Source organism: Ochotona curzoniae, unplaced genomic scaffold, assembly GCF_017591425.1.
Source record: "Ochotona curzoniae isolate NIBS_2020 unplaced genomic scaffold, NIBS_Ocur_1.0 contig_2723, whole genome shotgun sequence".
Lineage (NCBI taxonomy): Eukaryota > Metazoa > Chordata > Mammalia > Lagomorpha > Ochotonidae > Ochotona > Ochotona curzoniae.
In genome coordinates, this window is record NW_024465573.1 from 17711684 (window position 1) to 17738077 (window position 26394).

Here is a 26394-nt window from a genome sequence, read left to right on the forward strand (position 1 = left end):
CTATATAGGCTACTGTGCTGTTCCCAACTCCTACTCAGCTTCTTTAGTCAGTTTTCCCTGCCCATATTTAACAGAAACTTTTTACTGCAAATAGGAAGGGAAAACTAGTAGATTTCTGTCTTTTATGTAGTAGCTGGACACAGTTGTAATAATCCCGCAGAACAGGTATAACTATACAACTTTAGTTCCTACTTAATATACATATTTTGACCTGAGATTGATATTATTCAAAGGAAAAGCATAAAGAAGTTAGTCATGCCATTAGTGTCCTTCTTATACCTAACATTTTCACTCTTCCAAAATATATTTGTATTAAAAAAAATCGATGCAACTTTCCCCAGCTCCATTGATTGCAGGTATTAGTGGACTGAATAAGTAAATGAGAGCTCACTCTGTGTGTGTGTGTGTGTGTGTGTGTCTCAAGGTTTACATGTGTAGAACACATAATGAGAAGCCATGTAGTCTGGTTGTAGGTCCTGAGAATTATATGGCTGCTCCGCTAATGAATTGGTAAATAAAAAGCATGGAAGGCTAATTTACATTTAATTACATTTAAAATATAGTAATAAATTTAAGTAAGATTTAGTACCCCAAGCTTTGGTGGCCTTGAATTCTTAAAGGCTATTATAGCATTGTGCACAAACAAATGTTGCTACAATGATTAATATGCCATTATGTTTTAAATATGCATCATATAATGCTTATAATGGCAAAAGTGTTTTAATATTTATAGAAAGTCTCACTCAAGGAGCTGTGTTCAAGTGCTTCCCTTATTCTTATCCTTCTAAAATTTTAATGAAAGTACTGGAAATACAATATAAAATAAATACCTTAATGAAAGTATTAACTGTGTGTTCTGTTTATACAACTGGTAGCAAAGTGATAAAGTCAGTCTTCCAAGTCTCATCGTCTTCATTAATAAAAATCCCCCAAACTCATCTCTGTCTCAGAAAGTGGCAGAAGCTAAATGGAAAACCAAAGGGTGGGGTATGTACTCAAAAGCTCTCAAAGCCAAGCGCTAATTCAGAGCTTGCTTTTTATTTACTAATTCATTAGCGGTACCAGCCATGTAAATGTCTGGACCTGCAAGCAGACTACATGGCTTCTCGCTGTGTATCCTATACATGTAAACCTTGACACACACACACACAGAATGAGCTCTCATTTACTTATTAACTCTCCTAACGTCTACAATGGATGGAGCTGGGCCAAGCGAAAATTGGGAGCTAGCGACTCAATTCAAGTCTACCAGATGAATGACAGGGAGCCAACTCTTTCAGCCATCACTGTTGCTGTCTGGGTCTGCATTTTCAGAGGGTGGAATTAGGCAGTGTTAGGCATTGAATCCAGACACTGTGATGTAGGATACGGACATCTTAATAGGCATTTTATCTGGTAGCCTAAATACCTATCCCTAGCCATGAGGTCGTTACATAAAAATTGTACTGTAGAGTTAATTATTCAGAATTCATCATCTCAACAATGGCTGAATCTGGTGTAACAACAGGGTAGTAACAAAGGGGCAGAGACGGGGGAGCACAGTGACAAGAGCGAAACAGGGATAGGAGGTGGTTATACATCCTTCTTATGAATCATATATCCAATTTTTTGGTGAAAGTCTATAACATCTATAACAAAAATACACATTACCAATTATAAATTATGCTCTTCAGTGTATACAGCCTTAAAATAGAATAGCACCCATGAATTAACAAATATCAAAGTTCTATTTTGGAGACAACACAATATTCTGTATCACAATCAGTTGTATTATCATGCATAATATTCACATAGACCTGAAATATCAAATTTGTTTTTCATTAACAGTATATTGAAGAGTTAACTTACAGGTATCCCTAGCATTGGCAATGACATGTTGATAACTCCATTCACTGTATCTGAATTCGTTACTGTTATAGTTTTTGACTGTAGGAAAAAAAAAAACAAATACAGCTATGAATATACAATTTAAAAAGAGGTGGACAAAGCAATCATTGCTAAGTGATTATCCAAAGGCACATCTTGATTTCAAGTGTGGATAGGGTAAGGCACACAACTTAACATTAAGTCCTTGATTACAACTTCCTTTTAGACTCTTGTATACTATATACGTCAATAAGCATTTACTTCTTTTAAAATAAATTATGCATGGCTCACAAAATAGAAGTGCTTCTAAAAGTGCATGGAAAATGAGTGAAGAGTTAATTTTGGTGCAAAACACTTGAAGTCCATGTATAGCTTTTTCAGAATACAGACTTTTAGTGAACTTTAAAAAATGATTTAAATGAGATCAATACAAGTCAACACAGACCTCGAATGTTCTAGTTCACTTCCCAAATGCCCACAATAGTTAGGACAAGATTGGGTATAAGGGCTGAAGCTAGGAACTCAGTCTAGGTTTCCAATGGACTGAATCAGTTACTTGAACATTGTCTGCTGCCTTCCAAGGTATCTGTTTTAGCAGGCAACTTGGAATCCAGAATGGAGCAGAGACAGGAACCCAGTGGCTGTGAGATGGGATGGAGGTGTCTCAGCAGGTTTCTAACTTCTGTGCCAATCACCTCTGTTTTGCCTCTCTGAGTTTTGGAAGACCCTTCTATGAGTAGATTCGAATTTTTTTTGGCACCAAAAGAAACATCTTTTTATATGATTTGGCATGAGCTTTTTGAGTTACCCACTTGTAAGAGCTTAAGCCTGGTAGGAAAAGACTCAATGTATTTCAGAGAGCACATCTCTGATTCATTCTCTCAGCTTGCCCCTCTGAAACCATTCAGACTAGTTTTCTGCCTTATTTTCATAACTGCATTCCCATAATGTAGACAGACAGTAGGTTAAAAGGGAGGCAGCTGGATCTTTTAAGATTTCTTCCTGAGTACTGTTCTTCGTAGGGAGTTTTATTCCTTTGTGTTGTGTAAAGTCAGTTTACATAAAAACAGAATAAAAGTTGGCAACAAAAGAGAAATAAAGCATTGAAAGAAAGAAAACCTACTTATTTTTTTTAAATCCATTACTTATTAGGTACTTCTTTTGTGTGTGTCAGGCGCTGTGGCTAGCAAGAGAGTGATTACTGAAATTTCTAGAGGATTCAAACCCATAAGTCTGGTAAAACAGCTGAAACTTTTAGGAAGTCCAACTCTGTTAACAACTTTGCTATTAAGCCAGGTATCTGTGATACTTCGCTTCTCATTGAGAACTGCCACTTAAAAATGGAATCTGCAATAACTAGAAAAGATTGAGGATTCTCAGATATCCATAGAGCTCACAGATTTGCAAATGCCATTACTTACATAAAAGAAATTACTATATTATAAAAAATAGTTTTTCTATGCACACAGATTTTACACATAATAGTTATGAGACAGATCAGTGATGAGGGATGTGTCCCTGATACATGGGGCTTAAATGGCATAAATATGTAGCACAAATGTTGCAAAATGATATAAAAATAAAGCTAAGTGAAATTCACTTACAACTCAACACTAGCCCTTCCATTATAGTATTTCATCCCGAAGAGTCAATTAACTTGTCAGAACAAATTACTTTAGGTTTTTCTTTGAATTTTTATAAATTGCATTCATTTCAAGTCACATTTCTTTTCCCCAGAAAGTTTATGCAAAAGTTGCTTGGATTTCAACAGGGAGGGCTCAGTCTATCCAAGTGAATTTGATTTCTATGCTAACCTCCTTAATTTGAGATGTAACTTCACAATAGATTTTGCTTTAAAGTCTGCAAAACTCTCCGCTCAATTTAAAGATACTCTCTCGTGAAGTCTGTTGTAAAATAAGGAATATGTATTCCCAATTGACTGTTTTCTAACATAATTGTTTTTCTTAATTTTGGGTGCTTGAGTTCAAAACTGTAATTACAGGATTATATTTTCCCCTTTATGGCTTTTGTGTAGACAAAACAAATGCATTTCGGCACACAGAGCTCCTTGGCTGGTAAACAGATAAACAAAACAAACAGTCGAGACTGAAAACCTGGCCATTCTGTTCCATCACAGAAGGAGCAGGTTTCACTGGCACAGTGTGTAACTCAGAGAAAAATGTAAAGAATGTTTTCCATGAGTGTGCCCCTATTTGGAGGGCTCACTCTTTCTGGGCACAGAGGGCACTGCTATGAAAGTGACCTCGGATTAAAGGATAGAGTTATGTCATCCAGTACTTCAGGGTACTAGTGACAAAAATGGGACTGCATTACTCCTCGCCTTTTCTAAAACGCAGGTGGGACACTAAATCTTCTCTCACGCACATGCTTGCCATACAGAAAGACTGTCAAAAAGACAAACAAAAAATAGTTCAAGGGATTTTCTAAGAAAACCCAGAGTGTAACTCACTGCTCCAACAACTGAATTAAAGCAGGCAACAACAAGTGGTTTGTTTTGTTTTTGTTTTGGTACGTGCTTTACTTTGCTACAGGAGATCTCATACACAAACACTGGAGTCTTTCCCTCGAGCACTGACATCTGGCACTTGAGGGTTGGTCAGAACGTTTGCGTAAGTCTTGCTTTTGGGAAAAACATAAGTGTTTTGTACTATATACTCCCGCACAGGCAGGACTGTTCTGTGTGACCAAGGGCTGCTGTGAAGTGAGACATCGTGTAGTATCACAAAAGTAATCAACCATTTTTGTCCTGTTCATTACAAATAACATCTTGGCTCTCACGCTGAAATATCAGTCATCAGAATTATGAATGATGGATATAAAAGAACTAATATCTGTTTGAAATAGGATAAGTGTTGTGAGGCAGAAACAAGCTCTTGTTTAAAGAAAATTATTTGCATTGTTATTATTTTCCACAATAAAATTTTGTAGGTATAGGACTTGCTATTTTCTTTGTTAGCCTGGGAAAATCAACCCTTAAAAAAGACACAGATATTTTTCAAAGTCACTCTCTATTTCAGCAAAAAGTTGGAAAAATCACTTAATAGGAAATACCTCCGTGTAGAAATACCTTTACTATAAGCCTCTGCAGCTGCTATTGAAAAGATCCAGAGAAACAGTCATGCCAGAGGGAGGAAAGACTGTAAATATTCTTTCAAGTATGAATGTTAAATACTGTGGCTAATATTACTTTCTTACTTTATTTTCTCTAGGGCTTATTCTCCACTGATACAGACATGCAAACACCCCCAAATGCATTTCCCCTCGTGTTACCCATCTTCCATAGCATACACACAGTCTCTCTTGTCTGTATGCCTACCTGTCCCCCTGTTTCCCCATGGTGTTCTGCCTTAGTCAAGGGCTTGCAATTAAGTTTTCTGGCTTAGAGACACACTTACATAGGCACAATTCCCAATGTCCTTGGCGAAGATTTTGAGGGGAATGCTCTTCGGGTAGTCCTTTTCTTTCTCTAGATTGATGTATCTAATCAAATGCAACAACAACCCAAAACAACACTGAGTCAGATGGAATTCACTAATGGCTTATTTTAAAAGTCAATCTATTGTGCTGTTACTTTCAATGTACTTATATGCTAAATTTCAAAAGATATCCGGGAAGACTCAGCAAAGTCAGATTACATTGTGGGTTGAAATAAGATACATTTTTTTTTTCCAGGACATTAGGCATAGGCACAAGAAGTAATGGGACATCCAAATCTGGCAAGGATTGAGAAGCACTAATTGGGCGGTGGCACTTCTGGATGCCCCGTCTGCCTTCTCTGGACAGGTCTAGAATCTCACCACACAGTACTGATGCAAACCAAAGCAGTGGCTCTTACTTTTTAGCTCTTCAGTCAAATGTAAATCTTGGTTATCCCAGGACAAGGGGAGAGGGTAGGGGGCGGCAGGTGGAAGAGAGAAAGCATTGTGGGTCTAAGAGAGGAACACAAGCTGACCATTTCAGTATAAACCAGCCTGAATGTGAAACATCAGGGATAATTCTTGACTTGTAAAGTGTGCAGCAGAAAATTCTCCCTTTAGGGAAACTTAATAAATACTGTGAGGAAGCTTACTTCTAATTGGGAGATCAGAGACAATAGAACGAGATGGGAGAAACTAATTTTTTTGTCTCAAATGATCTAACTAGACCTCAGAGTTCTCCTTCCTGAAAAGAATTACATAATAATAAGAGCATGCACAGTAAGCAGGAGAGTGTACAGTCTACCAATAGTTAATTCTGAGGGAAAATGGACATTTTCTGCTAAGAAAGGAAAAGTTCGGAATAGTCTCAGCAGAAAAGGTTTTTCATACTACAGGTAAAGATTAAAAAATATAGATGCTGAAAAAGTACCTCTGAAGAAGAGAGAGCCATTTGTCCTTTTGTTCTGGAGAACTGCAATCAAAGAAAATGGGAGAGTGAACAGCCTGTTGTTACTGATGTAGGTGCACATACAAGCTGCAACCTTGACAAATCTGCGTTCTGGAGAATGCTGTGGTGAGACGCCACTGAGGGAAAACTACGTATGCAAATGTATTTTATTAGTCTTCTGAATGAGCTCTGGAGACCTGGTTTTCTACTTTACTGCCCATTTTTTGAGTGGTACGACACATTTTCCAGTGGACAGTGATTAAGTAATCTACACCTCTAGTCTCAAACTTTCATATGTTAGCTGTATGATTGTGACAATCAAACTTGCCAGACCTTGGTTTCCTTATATTTGCAACTGGGGCAATTATTTCAGAGCTTTTGCAGTGTGATATGCCATGCCACCATACATATAGAAATGATGCTTAATGTTGCAATTAAAGAGGAATTTTGCAATTTATGGAAACATCTTATTGGAAACCACTCTGTTCTCAAAGAAAATTTTAATGTTAGGACAAAAATGTAATTAGCAATAGTTCATACAAAATCACCTATAACCTTATTAAGATTAATCCATTTACAACTAGATTACCATTAACTTCCATATGTCATTGATACATTTACTTTTTTTTTTTAACACTGAATTTTCCATGACCTTAAAAAAAGCATTTTAACTTATTTGAAAGGCAGAATGACAGAGACAGAAGGAGAAGGAGAGAAAGATCTATCTGTGGATTCATTCTCCAAATGGCCGCAATAGTCAGGGCTGGGCCAGGCCAAAGCTAGGAACCAAGACTGCCATCCAGGTCTCCTACATGGTGGCAGGAGGCCAAGCACTTGGACCATCTTCCACTCCTCTCCCAGGGCAAGGAGCTGGATGAGAAGTGGAACACTAATAGACGGTGACAACATCATGGCAGGTGGCAGCTTGATACACTGTGCTAAACACTAGCCCCTGTATTTCTTTAACTTAAAGATAATTTAAAACATATTCCAATATGGTCTTGTCAATGACAAATTTTAAAATCATACTTCTAATTTCTTTAGAGATGCTGGAAACTCTAGGTTCTTCTTGGTTCAGAAAAACATGCTTAATAAATATCTCTGATTTGATTCTATCGTTGTTGCTTGGCAACCTTCTCCATAAGCAATCTTCCAGGATGGATCATCTGAATGTGCATGATATCTTTTTTCTAATCACTGACCATACAAATTCCCACCTTTCAATCCATCCTTTGATGGATTCTTTTTCTTAAAACACATTTTCCTCGAATCATTTATATCAAATCTTGATTTGACAAAACAATATTGGAAAGTAGAGAAAAATGTTTGATTCATTAACCTTTTTCAAGTTAAAAAAAATTCCTCCTTTAAGACACCTAGCTTTATTCCAACTTTTAAAAAATACAGAGAGAAAAAATAGTTTAATTGTACAGCTTGAATAGTTCTTACAAGCTAAACACATCCATTTAACACAATACACCAACATCCAGAACCTGAGATAGGGAATTGCCTGGGAAGGTCCCCTTATACTTCTCAGTAGGCCTGAAGTTCCTACTCTCCTGCCTCCAACAGTACAGAATATGTTTGCTTCTTTGGATACTTCATTTAAATGTAATCTATGTTATGATACTATTTTGTGTTTGGTTCTGTCATTCAACATTGTGTCTGTGATATTTATTCATATTGCTGTGTGTGTCTTCACTCATTCATTCCTACTACCATGGGTTTCATTATTCGCATAAAACATCTACTACTTAAAAACAAATTATGAAGTGTATCTTTTTACTTATAGAGACTATAAAATCTTGCATTTTTTTCCCCTTTCTTCTGCTCTATACAGAATTTGAGGCTCCAGTTTCCTTAGCAATTCTCAATATCAGTCATTTTTACAGGACTGCAAAATCAATGCCAATCAGGCTTTTTTAACCACCAAAGCACACTGAAAAAGACAAAAACAAACAGCCAGAGAGGAGAAAGCAAAGCATCTTGCAGTTAGAACAAGACATGGTAGATTCCTACAAATTATGATCACCCCTCAGAGGGAGCTGAGAGCCACACTTCATTCAGTGAGGGTACGCTAAGCAAACAACCTGGAAGACAGTGTCACATGACACCTAGGGAGGCTGTTCAGGTGCTAAGGTTTTTGAATCAGCCAATACAGTTATCTCCAATATCTGTGACCGAAAAGGGAAACCCTGGGCAGAAAAACATGGCAGTGATAACTGTAAGACTGACAAAAGTCTTTCATTTGTTTTAAGGAAGCACACTGCCTGTACTTGGATCCAGCTTAAAGAAAACCAGGCTATCAACAATGTAGAATATTTGGTTTCCTAACGGCCTAGCACAGTGGGGGCTTTTGAGGTGATTTTTAATTTGATCCATAGGCATTCCTCAGTCTAAGAATCATACCAGATACTTAAAACATTCTTCCGATTCCTCTTGTAGACAGATCACTGTCACATATAAGTGTGTCTTCTGAAAAATGTCCCCATTGTATCATCTAGTTATCTGTAAAATCAAGGTGTAGCACCTGTTTTTCTGGTCTACACAGATTACAGCTATGCGAATCAAAGCACATACAGCGTTAGTGGTATGGAATTCTTCTGACCTTTCAGATGCGTCATTGTTACCCTATTTCCCAAAGTAAACCACACCAAGGTCATGCTGATGGTGTGCTTTTGTCCCTTCTGACTCAACTGGGAATTCCTCACAGCTTCTGGCAGTTGTTTTCAGTTTTGGATTACACAGCTATTATTAGCTTTTGCTTTTTTTAAAAAGACAGATATTAGAGTAACCGGGTGGGAGAGAATGCTTCTTGAGCTGCTAACCTGAGGGAACTACAAATGGATCAGGACCTACATTTCCTGAGTGATTGAACAAGACAGAACAGCATCTCCAACACACCCTTTCAAAACAGCCAATATTTTTGTCTGAGAACATTTCAATTTTGCCTAAACAAAATTGTTGAACATGCCCTTTGTACAAGTAAGCTGGCAATAAATTCTTCCAATTAAAAATTCTTTATGCCATCTCCAATTCTGAAAGATAATTTAGCTGATGCTACGTTCTATATTTAACTTTTTCTCTCAATATTTAAAAGAGGTTCTGCTGTTTTCTGACTGCCACAGTTTCTAATGAAAAGTCCATAAGAATCAAATGGTTGTTTTTCTCCACATAACACATGGTTTTACAACATGACTAGGTTAAGTTTTCTTTACATTCAGCCTATTTGAGGTTATGAAGTTATTAAATATACACATGTATGTCTCTGAAAAAGGTTTTAAATGGTCTTTTCTTCAAATATTTATTCTTTTCAAATCCTTTTTTCTCCTATTCCAGGGATTCGAATTATGTGTATAGTACACACACTTTGATAGCTTTCTGCAAGTCTCTGATGCCATTTTTCATTTACAGAATCCTTGGAGCAGTACCTATGACACTGGCATACCCTGTGGCCCCAGTTCAATTCCTGGCTGCTTCAATTTCCATCTAATTTCCTGCTAGCGCATTTGGGAAAGCAGTAGAAGGCAGACCAAGTCCTTGGGTCCCTCCACCAACAGGACAGACCTGGACACAGTTCCAGGTTCCTGGCTTCAGTCTGGCCTAGCCTTCATGATTGCAAGCATTTGGGGAGTGAATCTGTGGATGGCAGATCTCTGTCTCTCTGCTCCTCTGTAAGTGTGTGTTTCAAATACAGAAATATATGGATTTTAAAAACTTCATTTTTCTGGCTTTTCAGGCTGGACAGTCTGCATTGACATCTTCAGACTCACCGACTTCTCTCCCATTTTCAATCTCTGCACAAAGAGATTATAACTTACAACATGCCAATTTTCAGCTATTGGATTTTCATTTGGCCTGCCTATGTAAGTTTTTTTTCTCTGCTTACATTTCCCATCTCATTAATTCAACTGAATTTATCTTCTACCCACCACACTTACAGAGCAGATGTAAAACACTATCTCATGGGTGGTCGGCTGGAAGGGCTCACATCAATTCTTTCAGTCTTACCTTTAAATAGCTTTGATTATAGATAATTCATGTGGGTTCAGTGATAAGCCACAGACTTGAGGAGTGTCTACAAACAAGTTGGAGCTTCTCTGAACCAATGTGCTTCCTTTCGTGACCTCTCCCCACCACTTTCTAGTTTTTTTCTGTTTTAGTTACATAATGATGTGACTCTGGCCTGCTCTGGGGTGACAGCCTTAATATCAGAAAAAGCCATCTCATCTGGTGCTGGTATCATATTTCAATGCCTCTCTAAAATGGGTCGACTTTGGTTTATTCCCCAGACCTCCCAGAAAGTAATAGTTGTTTGCATTTTTAACAGTAGGCACTCTGTCTCTTAAGATCTTATTCTGCCATAATAGAGACAGAACTACCCAACACCTGTATTTTTTTAAAATGGAAAATTAACTCAAAATAACTTCAGATTTCCAACAAAGTTACAAAGATCCACTCTACAGATCTTGCATATTTCTCCCTGTGCTTTTCAGTTTCCTCTAACATTAGTATCTAACATTATCATGGCCTGTTTGTCAGAACTAAGGGACCAGTATTGGCACAGTACCACCAAGTAACCTCTTGGTTGCACTGAGATTTCATTGTCTTCTCCCTGCTCCATTAATGCACTTTTTCTTTTCTAGCAATCAATCTAGGATACTCTCTCAATCCAGGATCTTCCCTGCAACCAATATCCTCCCTCCATCCACGATACTCTGAATCGTCTTGTTGCTTGACCTATGACAGCCTCTCAGAAATTTTCTGCTTTTGGATTTTTTTTTTTTGACACTGACTGTTTGGGAGACTAAATAGGTGTTCTATACAATGTGTTTATTGGATGTTTTCCTCATAATGAGACTGAGGCTGTAAGTTTTGGGAAGAAATATCAAGAGATAAACCGCCCTTGAACATATTGTCTCAGGGGCTATAGGATATCCACGTGACCACTGGTGATGTTAACCTTGATCATTTCATTAAAGATTCATAATTTGGACAAAACTGGGTATGTAAAATATGTCACCACACCGCCCCTTCTTCTCTAAAATAAAGCAACAAAACAAACAAACAAAAAGAAGTATCCTGGAAATTCCTTGATTAAAGATGTCATGTAGTCATGACCTCCCTCTCATCCACAAACACACATATACTTGAAACTGCCTCCTTTCTCCTGTAACTCCAAGGACATTAAGCAACAGGAAGTCATAATATCTACAAAAATCTGTCACAGAAAGAAGATATGCAGAGAATCACACAAATACACATTTCTCCCATATAAGCCCTTAAAATCTTGTGGTAGGACAAAAAATGCATAATGGAATTTAATGGCACACTTGTCCTTTGTTACAAGACTAGCAGCTCTGTAAAATTTAGCCATCTGCCTTTGCCTTTAAGAATATGTCTTAGGAGTCTGCTGGGAGTGGGGAGAGGAGCAGAATGGAAATTACCATGTGCAAGTGATAACACCAAGTCCTCAAATGCAAAACAAACACTGGAGTGTTCAAAATCACAGTTTTGGTATGTTTATTCTGAGTTTTAAAAATGTGAATTAAGTGGGTTCAGGATAAGATGGCGACTATTTTGTGTTTATGTATCTTTAACTATACCCCACCTTTGACAAAGTCTTGGGAAACTTTCAGTTCTTAAAGCTGTAAATTTATTTTTTTGTTGTGACATCTCTACAGATATCAAAGATTCCTGATATACAATTCAGGAAATTCAGTATCTCAGTTTTCCAGTAGAAAACTATGCCTTTTGAAATTTGGGGAGTGTGAACCAGTTATTCAAACTTAGTAGCTATTTTACAAACTTGCTTTAGAGGGATTTATTTCAGCATTCTGAAAAGAGTGACAAGATTTGAGAACTCAATATGTGAAACACTTGGACACTGGAGGACAGGACATTTGAGCTGCAATCTTAGTGATCTGGTAATACTACCCTGTCCTTTTCCAAATACCCCTAAGTTCCTTTCCCATTTAGTTGTTTCAGTGCAGACCCTTTAAAAATCATTTATCAAATCAAAGTAAGTGACTCTTGGGAGATGCAAATATTTACTATTAATTCTTGCATGTTTTAACAGGAAGCTCTTTGCAAGATAGCTAAGGCACAGAAGCATCTTTGTAATGTGTCGAAAAGTACTGACGTCATACACTATCAGAATAAGATATCCTGGACGTGCACACAGCAGTTATCCCAGATAAACAACAGATAAGTTTCTTACCTGAAAGTGGCCACAAAGTTCACTGTGGGCCAGCCCAGGACGAAGGATTTCATGACATTGGTGTTGCCTTCTCCAACTTCATCTACGCAGTTTGCCGTCCACATGTCAGTCAATTTAATTTTATTTTTAATCTTAAAGTTATTGTTATATCTAAAAAAGAAAAAACACAAATAGGACTTCTTGTTTTATTTCTTAAATGTTAAGGTGGTTACTATACAGTTTTAAATAACCATGGGCAACAGATATATAGTTTTTATCTTCAGTGCACAGCTGGGAAATCCTGATATAGCTGGCTACCTCTGTCCAGGAAGCCTTTGAAAGACCAAGTCCACATGATTGCATTTACGTCAGTGATGAGCCATAAACCAACCGTGTTGCTTATATGTGTATTGAATATTACACTTGGATCAAGAACCACACTGCACACACATACTGAACTATCATACACAGGCCATAAATATACACAATTATTGCTAATGAAAAAGTTAAAACTTGCTTCTATGAAGTCAGGACCATTTTGTTGGTATGGCCAGTATAGCTGCCTCCCCAGCACTGGAACAAGGGAGCTGATTCAAGACCAGGCTGATCCACTTCTGACCCAAAAGCCTGTTATAGTGCCTGGGAAGCACAAGGTGGCTCAATGCCCAAATGTGAGACCTGGAAGAAGCTGCAGGCTCCTGGCTTTGGTCAGACTCAGTCCCAACAGTTGAAGCTATCTTGGGGAATGAACCACTGGATGGAAGATCTTTCTCTCAGTCTTTCTCTCATTTTCTCTGTGCTACTTTGCATTTCATTTAAATGAACAAACCTTTAAAAAATTTAAGTCATTATAGTTTATTTACTTTCAAAAAACCTGAGCAGGTGATCATAAAAATACCTGGTTAAAATGTTCATCTTAGAGAAGCACATAGAAAAGAATTAGGAGTTTATAAAACTATACATTTTCAACTGAGTGCTAATATTTTCTAGCATTTTAGAATTTAGAAGCATGAGTTATTTTTTGTTTTTAAAGCTTTCTTTCAATCATTTTCCCTTATATTCTGGCAAAACTGAAAATCTGAAGCCTAAACAGAAGCTAAATTTGAAAAAAAAAAAGTAGGCTTGACACATTTTATCCATCTCTGGGGACACAGACTCATCTACTTTAAGTCAACGGTGAAACAGCCTTCTGACAATTTCTTCCTAATACTCCTTAGACTTCCAATAGGGAAACCATCATATCTCTTGACCTCACAGACAGATCTAATGCTGACAATGAATCTGAGGATTCAAACAGAAGGCACTAAGAAGGATAATGGGAAGCTTGAATATTTCCCCATGTTCACAACTATTTACATAAATACAAAATGGTAAAATGAAATAAAAATAATCTTATACAGAAGTATACCTGCAAGCCCTCCATTTTATGGTATATTTAACATGAACACTTTTCAGCAGGAATCATAAAACAGAAGAGGCATTTGTGGGAACTATGGATGAAGAATAATCTACAATCAAAAGTTGCTTATGGAATACACTGAATTCAACTATAACAGGAAATTGTCTCACTGTATAATGGCTTCCATTTATAAACTTATTCAGTAATAGCACCATACTGCTATGAAACTGTGAAAACAGATTTGATTACACATAAAATACTTTGTTCTTCTAGTTTATTAAATTTTACTTAAAGTTTAATTAGTTTTTACAACAGTTTCAATATGTTTTGTAGACACAATGTTAAGGATATAATGACATTTCATGCCTTCTTCCATTTTCTTCCCATCCCCCACCCCTTTTTGTTTTTGGATATAAACAATAACTGAAAGAGACATGATCATTTCATCCATAGTAATTTTAAAGTTATCACAGATCGTTAAAACCGTAGTAGTATAACATTCTTTACCTTTTGTTCAACAAAGGTATAAAATAAAGACTGGCCAAAACTGTACTTGCAGCCATATTTACATATACAGGCATTTAAAAAAAATTCTGGCTCCCACGTAAAAAGGGAGAACATATAGTATCTTTCTTTCTCTGGTTTATTTCACTCCACATGATGTCTTCCAGTTGGGGGTCTATCAATGTTCTCTGTCCATCTTTCATCAGGACTTTTTCATTGTTATTGAAGGTGGTGATGAGTTTTTAAAGTTGCTGTTATGTTCTGAATATTAATTCTTTGTTGGCTAGGTGGCCTGAATTATTTTTCTTCCTATTTAATTGATGCCATTTTAAAAAAAACATTATTTTATTAAAATAACATAACTGAGGAACCATTACATAATTATTTTGTTGGCACAACAAAAACGAAATTAAAATCCAAGTCTTGGTGAAAGCCTCAGTCACTGGCTTCCTTGCCTATACGATGATGTGGCCTGCCCACAGAGGCAGCTCCTGGAAGGTGACATTCAGCATGATAGAGGACTGCTTCCTGAAGTGGTAGATGTGGGGAAGGATAGGCTGACTACCTTGCTTGGAAAGCTATCCCAGCACACTTGATACCTCGGTGGCATTTTTGTCCCTAGTCACCTTCTCCTAATACCAGAGTGGGCTCCTTTCGGCAGCTGAGGTCACGCAGTCCTGGGCTCTAGGTGCATTAGGTACAAAACTGGTGCCACACCAGCACCTCTGAGTCTCCGCAGTGATCCATATTTCTCACCAATGCTTATCTCTAGTTCCCATATGTGTCCCCATGGAAGGGCTGCAAGCCACCTCTGCTTCCCCTTCTAAGATTCTTTGTAAGATGATTCACTGAGCTAACAGCTGGGCCAGCTCATGGGTTGCCATCTGTATCTACTTAGGCAGCTGGAGATGGCTGCACTCTGAGCATTCTTGAGAAAAAGGGGAGGGAGCAAGCAAGGCCAGTATGGTGACTGGCTTCCTTCTCCCAAGACCAGAAGCATACACAAGAAGGCAACATCAAATTCAGGTCCAGGGAGTAATCTGGGAGGTCCTTAGCAGCAGCTTCTCTGAAAACACGAGCTCTGCCCCAAAAGAAAGGGAGTGGCACAGTGGTGCCTAAGGCTTTCCCTACTCCCCTGGGTCGCCTGAACACAGGTGCAGAATCACCCACAAGGCATGCAGTCTCAGCGACATGGTCAGCCTGCAAGCACCGACGTCCTCCATATGGGCCACCTGATGAAGGCATGGCTCAGAGGCACTTCAGCTGATTTTCAGCAGACAGCGTTGCAGCAACTTGATGGAGGACAGGAGCTGGGGGAAGGAGGCCTCTAACTTTCTACACACAATCAGCCTCTTCATTGCTTTTGGGCAGTTCACAGAGGCGCACCCTTGGCTCACCATGAAGATGATCTGATCACGGCTGTTGATGTGGGAATAGGGAAGCCCCCTCTCCCATTTAGTGATGATTTTCTTTTATGTGCAAAAGTTTCTGCATTTGGTATAGTCCCATATGTTTAGTTTTGTAAACTGAGCTTTGGGGTCGTTACCTAAGTAGCTGTCCCCTACACAAATGCCTTGGACTGTTCCCCTACATTTTTTTCCAGCAACTTCATAGTCCTTAAATTTAGGTCCTTTGCTGCATCTTGAGTTGATTTTTGCCTATAGTAAAAATAAATATGGATCTAATTTCATACTTCTACATATTTATAATCAGTTTTGCCAGCACCTTGTGTTGAAGCTATCCTTACTCCACTGTATGGCATAAGGACTATTGTAAAAAAAAATTAGATTGCTGTATGTAGGTGGATTAATTTCTGGGCTCTCTATTCTGTTTCACTGATCTATGTATGAGTTTTTAATGTAACTAACATGTTGCTTTAATTATTGTAGCTTTGTAGTATGCTTTGAAGTCACATATTGATTTCAGTTTGATTTTTCTTCTTTAGGATCATTTTGGCCATTCTGGGTCTTCCTCAATTCTATGTTAATTTTAGGACATTTTTTCTAATTCTGTAAAGTATCTCACTGGAACTCTGATAGGGAATGTGCTGAATCTGCAGATCACTTTAGGTAGTATTGACATCTTAATAATGATTCTTCTAATCCACGTGGGTTTCCTAGGGTGTGTATTTTTGGTCCACAGAGAGTGGTTTGCCGTCAGTCTCCCTGGTGACCATGATAGCCAGGGCATTATTTTTGGTGTTGAGTGGTAAAGGATGGTTATTCCTTTACTCTAATTGTGAGCCTGAGTGATGCTAGGGATTGTCATACTCATTACTGTAGCTCTAGGATTGTGTGGTATGGATGAACTCCTTTTAGGGGCAAGTAACTGCTAGGCAAGTTCAACTGGTGCTGTAGCTTATAACAACACCAATAGACCTGTTCCTAGGACCAGAGGATGTGAATTGAACTCTGATCAGTCCTATAGGATAATTACAAGGTATGCAAGAGATGTGGCTCTGGAGGGTATGAATTTAGAGAGGTGGAATGCAGGTATGTTCTTCCCTAAGTTTACCCTATAGATTAGAATTAATGAATAAATTGCTACAATCCTGGCATTACAGCATATTGGGAGTCATTATCCAGATCTCCCAGGTTGGGAGTGGATTTTTAAAAGGGCTGCTACTGCTGTTAGTCCTCTGAACTAGGATGACTCGGTCTAGCTCATGTAAAGCACCTGAGTACAGCTCTGGGCCAATGCCCCCCACTCCCACAGCTGTAGGATGCAGGGGATCTTTCCTTTGTGGCATACATTGCTGAGTATAACTGCGATGCTGGAGGAGCAGAACAGAGGTATGCTGCATGAGTTTTCACTGCTGAGCATCACATTCTGCTTGAAGCGGACAGCAGAAGGAAGTGTGGTCGCTTCTCCAGCTCCAAGCCTGATCCCAGTCTGTGGGTGACTGTGGAATTCCTTCTTAGCTAAAACTGTGAGTATCAGGGTGTATGGCTATTTCTTCCTTAGCTGGCTGCAGTATGGCAGTGGCTTCAGTGGTACCTCTCTTCTCTCCTCAAAATCTTATTTCTTGATGGTCAAGATTTATGTAACGTAAAACTAAAACTATGGATGTTTTGGAGGGAAACTTCCAATTTTTTCCATATTTGTTGTCAAGCATTTCATGTTTTCTAATACATGTCCTACTTTAATATTAGATAGCTTGGTTATCAAACAAGGAAGTTCACATCTATTGGCCTAGAGGAAGCGTTACTTCAACTATTTTTTCCCTCCATTATTTAAGTTGCAAAATATGAATTAAACTGCAAGATACATATCACTCAATTCCAAAAACCCTTAAAAAGTGTAAAGAATAACTTTCACTTTCCTATAATGCAAATAATGGCTAATATTTATTGAAAACTTAGCACAGCTGTAAGTACTTTACTCCTACTAGTTTAATTCTCAAACAGATAAGGAAATGGAGTCATAGGTTAACTTGCCAAAAGTTAAACAGTTGAAGTAGCGTAGTCAGACTACATTTTGGCAGTGCCTATTCCTGAGAAAATTTATGCTCTTGATCAGTGTGTATCTATTAAAAGGCCCTGCAAATGTCTACTCCTAAGAAGCACCTGGATGCTTCTTTTTAACCTTTGGCCTACTTTTCTGGCCTGCCCAAGATATGACTGTTTGCATATTATTAAGATGGAAGAGAAAATCTTCCCAACATTTATGTACTTGAAGCTAAAATGGACTAAGGTGGAAATGTTTACAACAGACATTCCACTGAAGCTTTATCCTGAAACAGCTGATGTGAACATTTGTCCTTGTGGATAAGATGCTGCTTTGGATTCTTGTAACCATTTGGGGGTGCTCAGGTTTGATCCCTGACTCCAGCTCCTTACAGCAGCCTCTTGCTGATGTATACCCTCAGGAGACCACTGTGGTGCTTCAAGTGGCTGAGTCCCCACCACCTCTGTGGGGAACCCAGAAAGAATTTCCAGCTTCCAGCTTTTGCTATGCTCAGCCATGGCCATTGTGGTCACTTATGGGAACATACCAATGGATAGTAGGTTTTGCTCTCTCTCAAAAAATAAAGGAAGAAAAATTTTAAAGGACAGTTCTGGCATCATAGTGTATTTCCATTGTTTTTTCACTGTGAATCTCTAATAGTATCTGAACCACCAAAAATTCTTAAAAAGATACATCTAATGTGAACTAGCTCCAATGCTTTTATTAACTCCCACAGTGTAAGACCAACGAAATTTTAATTAAGAATGAAACTAATGTGACCAGGCTGAAAAAATAACAAGTCATCCAAAATAATTCTTTATTTCTAAAATGTAGTCACATGACTACAAATTTATGAAGATGACATGTCTGATTTTAGCTTTCCTATCCTCCAATCTTTATAAGTAATTCCAGTCAAATTAAATGAAAATGGCACAACTTGAAATATCTCTAATGGATATCTAAAGCACCTGAAATTTCAATGAACTCAGTATTTTAAACAACAGCATTTAAATTAAGTGCATGGAGTCTGTTTTGTGTCTTCACTGACAAACGTGTAAGTGGACCCACATGGCATTTCAAAGCAGTGTATGCGAGAAAGGGCTGTGAACTCTATGTAAGAAAAAGACAATCATGTCAAAATTACAAGTCATGTATAAAGGCAGATGAGGGGACACAGTAGCCACCAGACTGCAGGGTGGTGTTGGCCATATTGGCATTTAGTGTGGGGCACAGTTAATCTTCTTGAGTACCTCTTACATTCCAAACACAAAAACTCCAAAAGTTCATGTAATGTGTGTATTATGAAAACACATCAATTTCAATTTTATCATAACAAGACAAGTATCTTTTGATTTCATTGTTGAAATTAACTTTTTGAAGTATTCTCAAATGTCTGTCTATCCTTATCCTTCTTTTAACTTTCCTTTCCCAAGACAAGTCCTTACTATCTCTATTCAGGATTACTGAAAGAACCTGTGTGGTTACCTTGCTTCTCCTCTTGCCTGTCTTCCAATCCATTTCTAACATGAGCAGAGTGATATTTTAAAGCTATGAATCACCTAAGCCACATCCCTAATTAAAATCCTTCAGAATAAAGGTCAAATGCCTTACCATAGCTCCATGGCACAGGCCTCCAAGATCCCCCCAGTGTCCCCTGCTCCTGACAGTCACACGTTCGTAGAGTTCCGTTTTACAGTGCACCATGGTTTGTCTGTGTAGTCAATAATATAGATCAGAAAGGTCACTTCTGAAATCAGGTTTTCAGAAGTCTGTGGGTTTGGGCAGAGGAAGGATTGTAGGCTTGGGCCCACTGTCAGTGAGGGATGGGGCTACCAGCATCCCTGGGACTCAGCTTGGAAGTGAATCCTGCAGCTCCAGGTGAGCAGTATGAGGACTGCTGCCTCGCGAAAGCCCTTGAGCAAGAGTACCGTCTAAACATCCCTGCACTCCAGACTCAGAAATGGTACAAGATGCTGAGAGTTTTAAAATGTCATACTTCAGGATAATCTGTTATATGGCTATGGGAATCAACACATTTTACAAATATCTTGATCATCTAGGCCTTGTCTACTTCTAAAATTTAAATCCGTATGTTTCAGTTACACAAGATATTTGGACTAGTCCAAATGGCTTAGCTTTCTCTCCTACCTGCTGTTCCTTCTCCTTGGAATGTGTATCCTCTCACTCTTGAATATCTAGGTGTGTTCCATCTTTTACTGATGTTTTCTTCTTCTGAATATACCTGCCTAGCATACAGCATATATCTCATTTTACTGCACTCAGCCTCTATTTTTTTTTTACATTCCTAATCACAGTCTGCAGATCCTATTAACCTCATGCCTCACATAACATTTTTTAAAGATTTATTTTATTTTTATTGGGAAGGCAGACACACAGAGAGGAGGAGAGACAGAGAGAAATATCTTCCGTCCAATGATTCACTCCCCAAGTGACTGCAACAGCCAGTGCTGTGCCAATCCGAAGCCAAGAGCCAGGAAGCTCCTCCAGGTCTCCCAGGGTCCCAAGGCTTTAGGCCGTCCTTGACTGCTTTCCCAGGCCACAAGAAGGTTGCTGAATGGGAAGTGGAGCTGCCAGGATTAGAACTGGCACCCATATGGGATTCCAGCATGTTCAAGGCGAGCACTCACATAACTTTGTAAGCTCCCAATCAGGGACTCTACCCATTACTTTCTTCATTGCACTGCCTGAATTTATTCAGCACATCTCACAGAAGAGGAAATAAATGAATACTTGTTAAATTGTTGAACGAATAAACAATGTGAAGTGTTTTCTTTCTGTTTCTTTAAACAAAAACAAAAGCCTTGCTTTAGATATTAACTGCAGTAATAGACATTCCTACAGTAAGCATTGAGTTGAAAATGCATCTTCGATACTGTACATGTAATTTTACGGTGTTAACCTGGAAAGAGTGTGAAGCATACTTACTTGATTTTGGCCACAACAAACAGATCATTGAACAGGAAAAGATGCCGCTCCTGCCTCTGCAGACCTCTTCTGAGTTCTACTCGGCCGTCTACCAGCAGAGTCCTGCTGGAGCTTGCAAAGGATGACAGGAACGCACCTGTGTCCACACTAGCAGAGGGGCTTTCCCTGGAACACATCCAATGGCACAGGTCAGTCAAACGTCATGAAATTACAGCTTACATTTGCCTAAGAAATATACAACTCTGATTTTGTTAATGCAATAGCATAGTTTCCTAACTGGTCCCTGCCAAGTATACTTCCAACACATTAGTCTGTAACACTTCAGTATGAGAAGTGGGAAGCAGCAAGCAAAGGTGAACTAGTTTATAGTAAATAGTGTACCCCTCAATCTAGATTCTAGCCTTAACATTTTCCCATTTGTGTTTTATCATATACCTACACTACTATCTACCTATATTCTACCTATTCATTAGTCTTTTTCAGTGTTAGCATTTCAGTGTAAACTATATACAGATGTACCTATCTCCCTAAATAACTCAGCATGCGTGATAGAATTCCATATTTACAATTTTTCTTTCCAAATAAAATTTGCATACAATGCAATACACAAACCTGATAATGTTTATCTCCTGAGTCTTGATAAATGTATTCACTTTTATAAATAACCCCAATCCATATACAGAAATTGTCACTCTAGTTATTCCCCTCCTGAACCTTATTAGCCAAAGATGGTCTCTACAAACTGGCTAGAGTTATTTACTTCTTCACAGAAGTATACCTGTGCCAAACTCATTTTTTTCCTCCAATTATTTCTTAAAAAGGCTAAACAAGCAAGACTTGAAGTCATTAACGTCCCACCTGCATTACGTACTTCAGAAAACTACCACTGGCATCACGTAGCCACCGATCAGAGACTCCATAGTAATGACACCCCAAATTACAATTGCCCTTTCAAGCTGTCTCAGAAAGCTCCAACTAAGCCACTGACATCAGCTGGTCATGTAAATTCCAGAAACACACTCCAACCTCCCTGGTTTTCTTGCCTTCTGCCTCGTCTGGATGGAATCCCCTCAACCTCAGCCTCTGGACAGACTTAAGCCAGGAGGTCCCTCTTTTCCCACACAAACTGTCCGGTGGTCATATCCTCTCCCTTCAAACACTTGCACCAACCAAAGGCAACCATGATTCTCACTTTTTTTCCACTGAAGATTACTTTTGCCTGTTTTGCGACTCTATACAAATGGTACCAACAGTATGCACTATTTTGTATAAGGTACCTTCTATATACATGTTTTTGGTATTCACTCATGTCACTATATTTATTGGCAACTCATTCCTTCATATTACTGGGCAACACTATATGTGTTAATATACCAGGGCTTTTCCTTTGTCCTGCCAACAAACATCTTTCTCCTCTTGAGGTTGCCGTCAATACTCATGCACTGCTGCATGTCAGTATTCCTTATGTCAGCTCCTTTCAGGGCATACTTTACCCTGTTCCTTCAGAACATCATGAGAGGGAAACATCCTCTCAGCTTGTGTGAACTAGAGGATGGACAGGGCCTACAGCATCCACAACACCAGCATCCCATATGGGTGCTGGCTTGAGTCCTAGCTGCCTGACTTCCTATCAAGCTCTTTGCTGATGTTTCTGGAAAAGCAGCACTAGATGACCCAGTTGCTTGGACCCCTCCACCCAGGTGGGAGACCCAGAACTTCTGGACTCCTGGCATTGGCCAGGTCTGGCCCTGGTTCTTGCGGTCATCTGGGGAGTGAAGCAGCAAAAGGAAGATTCTGTCCTTCCTTCTCTCTCCGTAACTTCATATCTCAAATACATAAAACATATACTTAAAAAAAATCTTCATCAAATTAAGCACTGGTTTAGAAACAACCCTCAACATTCATGTTGCAGTACTCCAGAATAAACATGTCAGCACTCTCATAATTTAAAAAGAAAAAAAGCTTCACAGAAGGGAACAAAACCACAGTAACCTTTGTGTTTTTTAAAACTACAATCTTAACCAGAACTTCCTACTTAAAATGTATTTCTCAATTACATGACTCTAAAGTGTTTATTTTTACTCTCACTGCAATGTAGATGTGTTTATTTTAGTCTCTTACAGTATGAAAATGGTGGTGGAGCAAGATCATAACCTTCTATTTAGCTTCTTAATATAGCTTGATTAAGATTTATAAGTTATAATTAAAAGAGCTCTAAAAATGCCCTAACAAGTACAAACAGAGTCCAAGAATTAACCTGCTGCTTGTTCCTTATGTCTTACCATTTCACTTTCAAATTAATTTGTCAAGCCATTTAGAAAGCCAGAAATGAGATTTAGGGCCTTAACCTTTTTTTCCCCTCTCTCTTCTAAAACCAGTAAGAGCTCTCACAAAACCTGGCCACAATCTTCTCTGTCTCTAACTAAGGTTCATTGAAAAAAATGAGTCCACCTTTAGGTACATTTTTGAGGTGATTTGCTTCATATGAATCACAAAAGAAAACAAAATTCAAAATGCTTCTGGAAAACATTTGTGTTTCTAAGAATACTCAATAGGTACTACACAAGGTCTGGATAGTCTTGAAGCAATGCATAGCATTCCCTCACACAGTTATTACTAAATGACTGTTGGGCAACTGAATACAGCTTACTTTTCAAAAGTTAATCTACATCCCTAATTTCTATTGCATGAAAACTTCAAATTGAATTCTTGCTTGGCATATCTTACAGGACTTACACTGCCTTTTAACTATCCTCATTCAAAGTTTGTTATCACACATAAATCACTTGTAACAGTGATAAAGGTTACGTTTGTTGGGCATCTGCCATGTGCTAGGCATGGGAGACAGCTTTAGTGCCCAGTTTCAAGGAATTAGCAATATGATGGGGGGCAGGGAGAGGTGAACCAAACAGCACAGTGATAAACCAGTGAGGCAAACGCAGAGAAAAAAATGCAAAGTGCTGGGGTACAAACAGGAGTGAACACAGAGACACACAAGCTCAGAGTGGATTGCACATATGTGGGTTCCTCCAAGAAACATTTGTGAGGTACGGACAAATATACAGAGGAACAGGCAGATGCTCCCGGCAAGTGTAAAGAGGAGTATGTGAAACAGGTACCATGCTGAGTAACCGTGGGAAGTTTAGAGAGGTTGGAGTTCCAAGGACATGAAGAAAAGCAGCAGCAGATGTGAAAGGGGCCACATTATGGATGTCTTTCTCATCACATGATGTGGTATAGACTTTACCTGAAATCACTAAAGGGTTTCAAGTATGGCACTGAGGACTTTTAAAATTTATATATATATATATGTGTGTGTGTGTGTGTATAAATATATAAAACAGAAGACAACATATTTGATAGATATTAAGAAAACAGACAGCTAAACTTCTCCTCCAATAATACTTGGTGAGCATCTAAAGGGGTACTTCACAAAGTTTGCAAAAAATGAAATAATTTCCTTGGCTAAAGATTTTTACAATCCATGCACAGAATTTTCATAATACATATTTCCCATAAGACTTTTTTGGGGGCCTGGCGCGGTGGCGCAAGTGGATAAGGTCTTCGCTTTGCACGCCCGGGATCCCATATGGGCGCCGGTTCTAATCCCGGCAGCCCCGCTTCCCTTCCAGCTCCCTGCCTGTGGCCCGGGAAAGCAGTCGAGGACGGCCCAAAGCTTTGGGACCCTGCACCCGGTGTGGGAGACCCGGAGGAGGCTCCTGGCTTCGGATCGGCATAGCACCAGCTGTTGCGCTCACTTAGGGAGTGAATCATTGGATGGAAGATCTTTCTCTCTGTCTCTCCTCTCTGTATATCCGCCTTTCCAATAAAAATAAAATAAATCTTTAAAAAAAGAGATTTTTTTGGACTACCCTTCATATATATACTTTCAACTTTTTGTATTAAAATAAATGTATTGGGCCTGGTGACGTGGTCTAGTAGGCTAAGCCTCACCTGTGAAGCTGGCCCCATATGGGCACCGGTTCATATCTTGGCTGCTCCACTTCTGATCCATTTCCCTGCTTATGGCCTGGGAAAGAAACAGATGGTGGCCCAAGTGCTTGGGATGCTGCACCCACATGGGAGACCTAGAAGTTCCTGGCTCCTGACCAGCTTAGCTCTGGCTGCTACTACCATTGGGGGAGTGAATCAGAGCATGAAAGACCTCTCTGTGTGGGTCTCTCTGTACCTCTGGGTACATGGGTTGGCTATCTATTGTGATACATGGTGAAAATACAGGGTAAAAAGTTTGTTATTTATGCTCATAAATTTTTAAGTTGCTTAGTTCATTTTTTCCCTTGATTTTATTTGAAAGGAAAATGGAGAGGAAGAGAAACAGAGGAAGAGGAATAAGGAGAAAAGAAATCTGTCATCTGTTGTTTTACTCCTCAAATGGCTACACAGCCAGGACTTGCCCAGATCTAAGCCAGGATCCCAGAACTCCATTTGAGTCTCTCAAATGAGTGACAGGGACCTGTGCACTTGTGTGATGTTCCAACTTCCCATGTCCATTAGCAGGATCATGGATGGTAAAATGAGTACCAGGGATATAAACGCTTGTTTCAGTATAGGTAACAAGCAGACATTAGCTTAGCTCACTGTGCTGCAAAGCTGACTGAAGCTCAGCTCCATTTTCTAGCAGAGGTTGGAAACCACAGGCCAAAGCCATATTTTTTGGCCTAGAGAGTTTTCAAAAACATTTGATTTTGAATATCCAGGTTGCCACATTCCCTCTCTATCCTTCTTTATCTTGTCTACTGTTCTTCCCATGTCTCTGAAGGTATTTAATTCAGTGATTCTCATGCTATAGTTGTCTTTTGAAAAACTAGCTTAATTTTGTGTTTTCAAAAATTATGGTAAAATTGATTAATTTACATTTTGAACATTGTAAATAACCTATTCACAGTACTGTACACTCCTTACCGTATCTAGTTCTTGAATGTTTTGATCAACTCTCAAAGAAGCCTCAAGATAGTAGGCATGACTCTCTTCTTCTGCCAACCTCCCAAACTGGCACTAACTACTAACACATTATGATGTGTTATGATCCTATTATGATATGTGTCTTTTCATCTCCGGTTTATTTCGCCTAGTATAATGTTTTCAAGGTCCATTCATGTTTATACTTTATTAACAACTAATATTTTCATTGTATGGACAAGTCATGTTTGCTTACTCATTAGTTGATGTATATTTCGATTCTTTCTAGCTCTTAGCTACTATGAATAAAGCATTACTATAAAAACTCAAGCACACACTTTTGAGCATTCATTTTCAGTTTTCCAATACATACCTAGGAGTAGAACTGCTAGATCATACGATTTTATATTCAAGTTACTGAGGAATCATCAAACCGTTTTTTTCACGGGGGTGGGGTGGGGAGTGTGCATCAGTTTGCATCCCCAACATTCCCTGAGACTCCTATCCCTCAAATCCTACTTCTTTTGTTCTCTCTATATCATCACTTATGTTTTAAGACCATTTTAACTAAAACAACTAATGTATCTTGACTCCAGGTACTCATAATTTATCCTACAATTATAATTAACTCCTAACTGGACTTTCTACACTCTTGCTCTTTTTCCTCTAACCTATTCCACTTGTTCAAAATAATTTTCCTGATGCATAGTGAGTATAGAAGATATAC

At 38.7% G+C, this 26394-nt stretch overlaps 1 protein-coding gene across 1 annotated transcript in view; it reads right to left on the minus strand.

The window, feature by feature from the left end:
- Window positions 1-26394, minus strand: part of ARHGAP20 (Rho GTPase activating protein 20) — a 98400-nt gene that overhangs the window by 25801 nt on the left and 46205 nt on the right. The window contains exons 3-7 of the mRNA XM_040976722.1: window positions 20748-20912; window positions 12473-12622; window positions 6235-6276; window positions 5283-5367; window positions 1849-1926 (exon numbers count right to left, since the gene is read on the minus strand). Of these exons, the coding sequence (XP_040832656.1) occupies window positions 1849-1926; window positions 5283-5367; window positions 6235-6276; window positions 12473-12622; window positions 20748-20912 (520 nt within the window). The remainder of the gene's footprint in view (window positions 1-1848; window positions 1927-5282; window positions 5368-6234; window positions 6277-12472; window positions 12623-20747; window positions 20913-26394) is intronic.